Genomic DNA, 9,670 nt, shown 5'->3' with positions numbered 1-9,670 from the left:
AAATTATTTGTATTAGAGTCTGGGACTGCAATTTAGTGGCAGAGCACTTCCCTAGCATGTGTGAGGCACTGAGTTTGATTCTCAGCACCACATATAAATAAAATGAAGGACTGCAGGGCTCAGAGGTGCATGCCTGTAATCCCAGCAGCTTGGGAGGTGGAAGTAGGAAGATTGCAAGTTCAAAGCCAGCCTCAGCAAAAGCGAGGCACTAAGCAACTCAGTGAGACCCTGTCTCTAAATAAAATACAAAAAATAAGGCTGGGGATGTGTCTGAGTAGTCAAGTGCCCCTGAGTTCAATCCTCAGTACCCACCGCCAACCCCCAAATAAAATAAAGGTCCATCAACAACTAAAAAGAAAACTTAAAAAAAATATTTGTAGTAAAGATACAGCTCTCGGGCTGGGGATGTGGCTCAAGCAGTAGCGTGCTCACCTGGCATGTGTGGGGTGCTGGGTTCCATCCTCAGCACCACATAAAAATAAAGATGTAAAAAAAAAAAAGATATAGCTCTCACATTTTCAACAGATTTCTATAGCACATCTTTGCTCATAAACTGAAAAATTATGAGGGCTGACCTGAAAAATAATTTTTTAAAAAACTAGTTTAAAATTCTCATGGTCCTTTCACCAATGTCCTGTTGATTGATGCAATAAATCACAACTAATATGGCTTTAACAATAGGGCACAATTCTGGATATCATTTGTGTGTAAAAATGATATGGAATTTGGCTCTCTTTGGAATATCAAATGCTGAATAGCCGCTGGAGTCCAGTAGCCTGTTAAGAAAACAGGGTGGAGGAGTCGGGGGTGCGGGATTGGGGGCGGTGGACCCTTCCTATTGGACAGGGGTATTTGCCCAGAGGTCTGGTTTTCACATAAAAGACAGGAACCACTGAAGTCAGTCCCCACTTCCAGTCGTAGAGGTCAGTCAAAACAGAAAGAAAGAAAGATGGCAAGAATAATATTACTTCTCCTTCTGGGTCTTGTGGCTATATGTGCTGTGCATGGAGTATTTATGGACAGACTTGCTTCCAAGAAGCTGTGTGCAGATGACGAGTGTGTCTGTAAGGAATTTTTCTTTTTTATGCTTTTCATTATCTTTATATTATATAATATATATATATCCAATATATCCACTAACAGCACAAAATCGAATTGTATTTCCAAGTGAATTTTCTTCAATGTCTGTGTTATCAGCATTGCACATCCTGGTCTGTGCTCTTGGGGTCTGACTATGGAGAATTCACTTTTCTAAGATTTTGTTGCAGCACTAATATTTTGGTTCACTTACTCTTTGTGAGTTGAACTCAGTTGCAAACTGGGATGCGTAAGTCACTCTGATTTTCTAGTATTTTTTTTAACATGATTATAAAATGTAGTAAATTCAATTTTCTTTTCTTCCAGATACTATTTCTCTGGCTAGTGCTCAAGAAGATTACAATGCCCCAGACTGTAGATTCATTAATGTTAAAAAAGGGCAGCAAATCTATGTTTACTCAAAGCTGGTGAAAGAAAATGAAGCTGGAGAGTTTTGGGCTGGCAGTGTAAGATGAGATTATTAAAAACATACACATATCTTCACACATGTTGCTCTTAATTTTTCCTCAATTACCTGTCTGAAACCCATTTTAATGCTTAAAACTAACTGTTAAAAACAATTGGAAATTGTAAATGCAAAAATTCAGGTGTATTGCTATTGTTGCATTTTAAAGAAACAAAGGTAATTTCATAACAAAACCAAAGGCAGGTTAATGTGATGTTTTGGCAAGAATAAAACCATAAACATTGGGACTTGGACATCCCAAAGAGTTTGAATCTTATTCAAAAACGTTCCAGAGAACTTGCCAAGTAAAAGGTATGTGTGTTGGCAGTCAGTCTAAGTTAAAATATTCTTTTAGGAAACTTTAGTACCCACTTTCATTCCAAAGAATCTGTTTTCTTCAGTTAAAATACACAGGGCTAGACCCTGGGGAGAGATGAAGCAAGGTTGGTTTACATCTTGGTTGGCAATGCCAAAGAGGTTCTAAGTAATGAAGAATTGGATTGAAATGCATTCCAAGTATCCTTTCATTTGAATTGTTATATACTGAGAAATAGATATCCTTTAAAACAAAAGTATCAAGTAAATACTTTAAAAAATTACTGGCTTTATTATTATTTTTTATGGATTCCTAAAAGATTTCAGGCTTAGCTGCTATAAATGAAGTTCCAACTTTGACTGAGTTCCCTGGAAACCAGAGTGAAAGGGAGGTGCTGGTAGTTACGAAATTCTTTTTATCAGCAAAGAGGATACCTGCAGGTTTTGCCCTAACTGATCCTCTTCTGGGTATTCAGGTTTATGGTGATCATCAGGATGAAATGGGAATCGTGGGTTATTTCCCCAGCAACCTGGTCAAGGAGCAACATGTGTACCGGGAAGCCACCAAAGAAGTTCCCACTACGGTAAGCATCTCAGAAGTGAACATCAGAGGTCTCAGATCTTGGGGTAATATAGGCTGGTGCTAAAAATGCATCATGCGACCTACAAGATGTGTTGGAAAAGCCCTCTATTTCCAATGCCAACTTGCCAGAAATCGTGAGGTTTGGGGGGACATTTAAATCAACTATTTGTATTGAATATTAGTGCAATTCTCCTACAACTCCCTAGCCCACCCCTCTTTTTAAAAGTTTATTATTTTTGTTTTAACTTTATTTTTTTCTGTGTTATTGAGGGTATAACTGACCAGTAACAACTGTGTATATTTAAGGGGTAAAACTTGATGTTTTGATATACATATGAATGGTGAAATGATCATCACAATCAAGCTGGTTAACATCTGTTACCTCACTTTTGTGTTTATATGTGTGTATTTTTGTGTTTATATGTGTGTATTTAAAGCACTTCAGATCTACCTTCTTAGCAAATTTCAAGCATACAATACAATACTCCTTTGTTTTATATATGAGTCATCCTGAAAGGATTCCGTGTCACAAAGAAAGAAACTAAAATAATATTAACTCTCACTGACAGTTTACACATATTTATAAAAGATAGATGGGGGGAATTAGTACCTGTTTTTTGATAAAAATCAAAACATTCTAGAAAAATCTTTGCCTTATTTTTGTGACAAATAGACTCAACTTAAGTATGAAGTACATTCATACTCTTCCCAGAGCCCTGGGGTCTGGTAAATTCATGGCCAAAAAAAAAAAAAAAAAAAAGATTTTTCTGAGCTGCTTTGCACGGTGGTTATTTTGAAGAGATTTTTCCCAAGGCTAATTACTGTGTTTCAAACATTGCCTAGCCTACACAAATACCACTCACTTGTCAGCGCTTCTTAGGACTAAGCTTGATCTGTCAAATAACCATAAATTAAAAGTTTATTTGAGGACTTTCATTTTAAGCAGCTTTTGACTTGAATTGGTATTTATTTTATATTCTTTGGGGTCTGGCCTTTATTTCTTTTAAATTCAGATTTCTCTTTGATTGGATATGATTTTAAAGAAAGAACTTATATCTGTCTTCTGGCCCAACCTGCTCAGTTCAATCTTTTCTTTCTCTCTTTTTCTCTTCCAGGATATCGACTTCTTCTGTGAATAAAAAATAAGCTAAAACTTCATATAAAAATACGAAACACCAAAAATGAAGAAAAAAGCCAAAATAACAAAGAAGTGCTTGTCTCTAATTTCTGACTTTTGTTTCAAGAGGGGCTGGGGCTTGGGTGTGGAGGTGGAGTAAAAGAGGATTTTCAACTCAGCCTTTTTTACTGTACGCATGGTCTTTCCACAAACAGGACGGAACAGGGCAGTGTTTACTCAAATGAATGAATTTTAAACTGAAGAATTAATTTTCGAACTAGAGAATCTTCTTTTACATGGGAATGCATGTAGAAGATGATTTATTTCTAGTTATTTCTAGATAGTAATTCCTCCCAGCTCTTTGACACCCTGTACATAAACTTGGTGAGCCCTAGGTTTTACCTTTGGAAATCATGTTTCCTAGTTATTTGTCTCTCTGGCCATATGGAGCATTAAGAATATATCTAAAGGAATTACATTATTAAGGAGTATTCTAGTATTATTACTTTTAATAATTGATAATTTTGGATGTGAAGTTGTTGGGAATTTTTTTAAAAAAGAAAGTTTTTGGACTCAGATGTTTGAACTATGTCTCTGAACTTTTAAAATAGTTTCACATATTATTTCGATTAAATAACTTTACCTTTTAAATAGTCAACTTACCTCCCTCCAAATTTGAATAACTATATGTGTATATCGTATGTACTAGAAGAGGGCAGTTTATGGAAATAACTTTGTGTGTGTGTGAGCTCGTGCATGGGACCTCAAGCTTGCTGGGCCATTGCTCTTCCACTGAGCCACATTCCCAGTCCCTTGGAGTTTTTCACTTCACTTTTCTTTCCCTCCCTCCCTCCCTCCCTCCCTCCCCCTTCCTTCCTTCCTTCCTTCCTTCCTTCCTTCCTTCCTTCCTTCCTTCCTTCCTTCCATCTTTCTTTCCTTCCTTCTTTCTTTCTTTCTTTCTTGCTCTCTTTCTTTCTTTCTTTCTTTCTTTCTTTCTTTCTTTCTTTCTTTCTTTCTTTCTTTCTTTCTTTCTTTCTTTCTTTCTTTCTCTCTTTCTCTCTTTCTCTCTTTCTCTCTTTCTCTCTTTCTTTCTTTCTTTCCAGTACTGGAGATTGAACCCAGAGGCACTTTACCACTGAGTTACATCTCCAGTCTTTTTAATTTTTGTATTTTGAGACAGGGTCTCACTAAGTTGCTTAGAGCCTTGCTTAGTTGCTGAGAATGGCCCTGAACTTGCAATCCTCCTGCCTCAGCCTCCTGAGTCACTGGAATTGCAGTTGTGTGCTACTGCACCTGGCTTCACTACACTTTCAATGGAACAGTTTCCCCTTAATAGTGCTCTCACTGATGTTTCAAGCTTCCATTCATCAAATGGCAAAGCCAAAAAATGTCTGTGGGCTTCTTCTCTACTTCTATTTCAATTTTTAATTTCTTCTTTCTGTGCAGATTCCTCTAGTCAAGTATGATGTGTCAAAAATATCTGAGGAGGGGATACAGATTTTGTGGTCCTGAAAGGCCCACGAGTTTTTCTATAGTTAGCTGGAATTCTGCACTGTAATTGTGTATCACTAATGTCATTATTTTGATTTACTTGTGAAGTTTTGTTTGTTCATATGTAATTTAAATCTAATCTGCTTAAAAAAGAAAGTTTCTGGGATTTTTTTAAAAAAAATCAACATTTGACCTTTGGATATACAGACTGTTTGGGAATGAAATAGCTTTTCAGTTTTCTACGATCTGGTCATCCCACAAGCGTGAAGAAGGAAGCAGAAGAGAACATTTAAGGCAAGTCAGAGTCTTGGGCCAGGGTCATTTTTCAGTTGTGTTCACTATGGCTTTAAGTGAATGTCATTTTATCAAGTTTTTACAGAGGTCATTCAGTAAAATAGTACACAATGAAAGAAAAAAGAGAGAGAGAAAGTAAAAAGGAAAGCAAAAAGAAAATCTATAAAACACCCACAGTTTACAGGACTCTAGCTAACTTCATTTCATAAAAGTTTTCAGATATCATCTGGCATCTAGGGCTCACAGCACAATTTTAAAACAGATATCACTCCTACTTCTGTTTCTTTCTGCCTCTCAGTTGCTGGCTCCCCTTTGCCCCTTGAGACGCCCCACACCCTCATTTCACCATTCATCTGGCCTCAGGCTTCCAGCCTCACTCCCATGCTTAGGGCATCTGCAGCAGAATTCCCACTCTGCTGCTATAACATGATAGATATTTTACTGATAAAAATCAAAGGTACTGATTCTGATCATGTGGAATTTCTAAATCAAAGATATCTGTGACACTTTCCAGAATGCATACACTTTGGAATTTTATATCAAAATCACCCGAAATTATCTGAAATATTCCAAAGCCATTCCACTAGCAACTCAATGACGTGGTATGAAATGTATGAGTACAGTTTTGATTATAATTCCCAGTTCTGCCCACAGCCCTTTATTGGCACTGATGTATCAGTTAACTACATCCCACCACGTTTTATAAGAATCCACATATTAGATATTACGTAAAATTTGCTTACCTGTGAGATCTATAGGCAGGTGGGTGTGGGCATGCAAAGTTCTCACATCTAGGCTCAATGAAGTAGGATTGCTTCCCATGAATATACCCATTCTGGAAAGAGCATAAACAGCAACACCTCTGGGAAAACTGACCTCAAAAAGGGAATGTCTCATCACAGTGTGAGAGGCTTGGATTTCCATACCTGACGGCACTTGTGGCAACTGTAGTGCTGTGAACTGTCCCTCTGCTCTTGTGGTGTTGGAAGTCCAAGTCCCTGGCCACATACAGTAACAGCCTAGGTGACCACTAGGAAGAGAGGACACCTCCACTGCCCATAGTAGCAAGTATCCACCTGGAGATGAAGGCACAGTGTCTTCTACTCTTCCAAATGAATATGCACAGATGTGAGGTGCATACAAATCAGCAGTTTATTCTGTCTAGATGATCAGATGTTGGGTATACCTTTTTATGTTAAATAATTCTATAAATAATACAAGCAATTTGAAAAAGTTACATTGGATTGGGTTCCCCAAATGATGTCAAAATCAACAGAATACATGTCGTGTAATATGGATCATTGTAGGTTTTTTCGGCATTATTTTACATTGTGAGGAATAATGGCCAAGCTTTTTATTTTTGTGACCACCCTCTATCTTCCCAATTCACTCATTTACAAAGTGAGAATAATAATGCCTTTGGGGGTAATAATAACTAACTCTGAACATAATTAAGATTAAGTTAAATAAGACACTGTACGTATCACCCAGTGGAGTGCACCATCCACAGTAGGTTTGTAATTAAATTTAAATAAAAAGTGAGACAACTTTAAGTTTTTTGAGACCTCTGAAAAACTGCTTTTAAAAGTAAATTAAAGTATATCTTGAGCATCTTTTAATTCCAGAACACTAATTGTCGGGAGCTGCCCTGGATGCAGACCTCCAAGTCCTGATGCCCTGGGCACTGACCAATTATTGCCTTTAGTCTGGCATGATAGTGCCAGATTGCAATAACTTGGGGGTTACCCCAGCTCAGATAGCAAAGTGTGGCTCCAGGTATAGGCATCACCCACGGAAGTTGAGCTACAGCCACCTGTTCCTTTGTAATCCTACCCCTTGCCTCATTTAAATGGCTTCTCCCCACTAAAAAGGTTCAGCATGTGCTCCTCACTCTCTTTTTTTGCCTGCCTTGTCCCCCTTGTGGGAGCTGCAGCTGAGGAGCAGTCATTGAACCCAAAGAAAAGGAACTTCTGTGTCTATGTCTTTATTTATTCCCCAAATTCACTTGGAGTGACCCTGACTGGTTTAGTCGTGAGACGTGACAACTTATGTTAGTCCTCAGATTTTTCTGAAATTATCTACGAGGCATGTTGCAAATACATGCTACAAGCACAATGAGGCAAGCATGCATGTGCACACACAAGCACTGGTGTGTGCCTACACGTGAGCATGACAAATGTTATTCTTCAAGTCTGGGGTGGTACATCTTTCCTGACTTCATTATTGGAGAAGTGTCTGGTGCTTTGTCAGATTTTGCTTTTAAGCCTTGGCAAAAGAGAACAAATCAGGGAGGTACAGTTCCTTTACAAGCACCCTTATGTTCCTACTTTGTCCTCTCCCTCTAACCCTCTAGGGTTCTCCAAAAATGTTGCAAATGGTAGGGGGCATCCAGGCCTCACCCTGTTGTTCCATGCCCAGTCAATAGTGACTTCACTTGACTTCAGCCATTCCTCTGAGTGCTTGTCCTTGGGATGACTAATACATAAGTGTCCAGGAATCCTTTTGAAGAAAACCTTTATCCTGCAGAAACTATTAGCCTTGACCTAATTAATGGGTCTTTAGATCTGCAGAAAATCTCATTTTCAAGGCACTGACTTTTGAATTTCCTGGCTACTTCCTGGGAACAAGCATTTAGCAAATGACAAGAAAGGGCAATTTAAAGCAGGGCTTTGGTAATCTGTGAACACACTGTGAGCTCAATCCTGAAGATAAGGTAGCAAAATATGCTTATTCCTGTGGTAATAACCTTCTTTGTTAAAAAGTTGTCTCTTGTTCAAGGAACAAGTGGTTAGGACTGCTGTTTTGCTTTTTTGCAAAGCTGTATGAGGTAAATTAGAAATCAGAATCCCCATCAAATATTAAGACGAGAAACCCATCTTTTAAATTCCTGACTATGAATTCATAAGACCCTTTCCAAATCAGGTCTAGCAAGGTTTTTTTTTTTTTCGGACTTTCTGTGTGATTTATCAAAGAGCAACAGTGTATCTGAAGTAATTTTCAGAAATGGCAATTTACAAGTAGACTTTTATCAGAAACTTCCTGGTGATGGCAGGTCTCTTCATTTCACCACCCACTCCCAAATGCTTTTGTGAAGACACTGTTTGCATGAAAAATTTCTGAGTCACAGTTGATTTAGTTCAGTGTTCACAATGAACAAGGCAACTAAATCTAGCAGTAGTTTTCTGGAAGCAAGGTTTTAGAAAAGCCTTCTACATGTCATAAGTGGAAAGAAAGATAATCTTAAGAGTGTCAGCCTTGGGCTGGGGCTGTAGCTCAGTGGTAGAGTGCTTGCCTCGAATTTGGAAGGCCCTGGGTTCTATCCTCAGCACCATGTAAAAATAAAATAAAGGTATTGTGTCCATCTACAACTAAAAAGAAAAATTAAGAAAAAGAGTGTCAGCCTCTTTAGCGTCACCCTTTCCTGACCTTAGATAAATATGGCCCATTATTTCTTCTCATGTTTATCGATAGAGGGGGTGCATATGCCCTCATGAATCAGATTCAAGGCAGGGAAATAGTAAGCCTGTTCATGTGGTATTTAAACAAATCCCAGAAGGGGGTAAGTATTTCAGTTCTGAGTGGAGAGAAGAAATAGGAGTAAGCATGAAGAAAATCTCATTCCTTCAATCACCAACCTCATCTATTTGAAAACAGAGAGGAAAAAAGAGCGAGAAAAAGAAAAAAAGAAATGATTACAGCCTATAATACTTGTCTTACTCTTGAAATACAATTTCAGGCCTTCTGATATCTTCTAAGCTGCCCCACCTACAAATACCAATGGTATATCAGCAATTTAATAAAAAATGATGTATTGATCCTTTTATATAATCTGCCCTCGATGTTATCTAGCCCATTATGAACTAAGACAGAGAATGTTCCCCAACTCCTGATTTAAATATTTTTCTAATGGAAGTTATTTTCTGTCACCTGTGAGCAATTGTTCTAATCATTTTTTTAAAGTGCACAACATGCTTAAGTCAGCGTGTTCTGGAGGTAAAAGATGAGGTGGCCCTACCATTATCTCACTACCTTTCTCGTCTCTTTTTACCTTCCCTCCTGTTTGCCGATTTGCTTCAGCATGTGAATTTTATCAAACCAAATGAATCAGTCAAGATGGGAAAGCTGATTTTGCTTGAGTGATGCTATCTGTCAAGCTGGGGAGAAAAAAGATGCCAATACCCCCTTTTAGATTTCTACCAACCAAAGGCAGAAATACTGCATCATGGCCACTGAGTGCCTACCCAGCTCCCTTCCCTGGATCGCTGTTCATTCTTGGTTTATCATTTCTCTTCTGGCTTTCTCTCTTTCTCTGCACTTTATGATGCCA

At 38.1% G+C, this 9,670-nt stretch overlaps 1 protein-coding gene across 1 annotated transcript; it reads left to right on the top strand.

Annotated features, from left to right (window-relative positions):
* Positions 1-949: 949 nt before the first annotated feature.
* Otor (otoraplin) lies at positions 950-3,580 on the top strand. Its single transcript, XM_076848941.2, has 4 exons — positions 950-1,064; positions 1,405-1,544; positions 2,335-2,442; positions 3,557-3,580. Exons 1-4 carry the CDS (start codon positions 950-952, stop codon positions 3,578-3,580), a joined length of 387 nt encoding a protein of 128 aa, XP_076705056.1.
* Positions 3,581-9,670: the final 6,090 nt, after the last annotated feature.

Source organism: Callospermophilus lateralis, chromosome 3 (assembly GCF_048772815.1).
Source record: "Callospermophilus lateralis isolate mCalLat2 chromosome 3, mCalLat2.hap1, whole genome shotgun sequence".
In the NCBI taxonomy this organism is placed as follows: Eukaryota; Metazoa; Chordata; class Mammalia; order Rodentia; family Sciuridae; genus Callospermophilus; species Callospermophilus lateralis.
The sequence above is the reverse complement of the archived record's forward strand: the minus strand, read 5'-3'. Positions and strand labels throughout refer to the sequence as shown.

What these genes read in the sequence shown, in the direction of transcription:
- Otor (XM_076848941.2), top strand. Translation starts at nt 950, where the DNA reads ATGGCAAGAATAATATTACTTCTCCTTCTGGGTCTTGTGGCTATATGT. An exon ending in GAGAGTTTTGGGCTGGCAGT is followed by an intron (nt 1,545 to 2,334) that starts GTAAGATGAGAT and finishes CTGGGTATTCAG; the next exon opens with GTTTATGGTGATCATCAGGA. An exon ending in CCAAAGAAGTTCCCACTACG is followed by an intron (nt 2,443 to 3,556) that starts GTAAGCATCTCA and finishes TTTCTCTTCCAG; the next exon opens with GATATCGACTTCTTCTGTGA.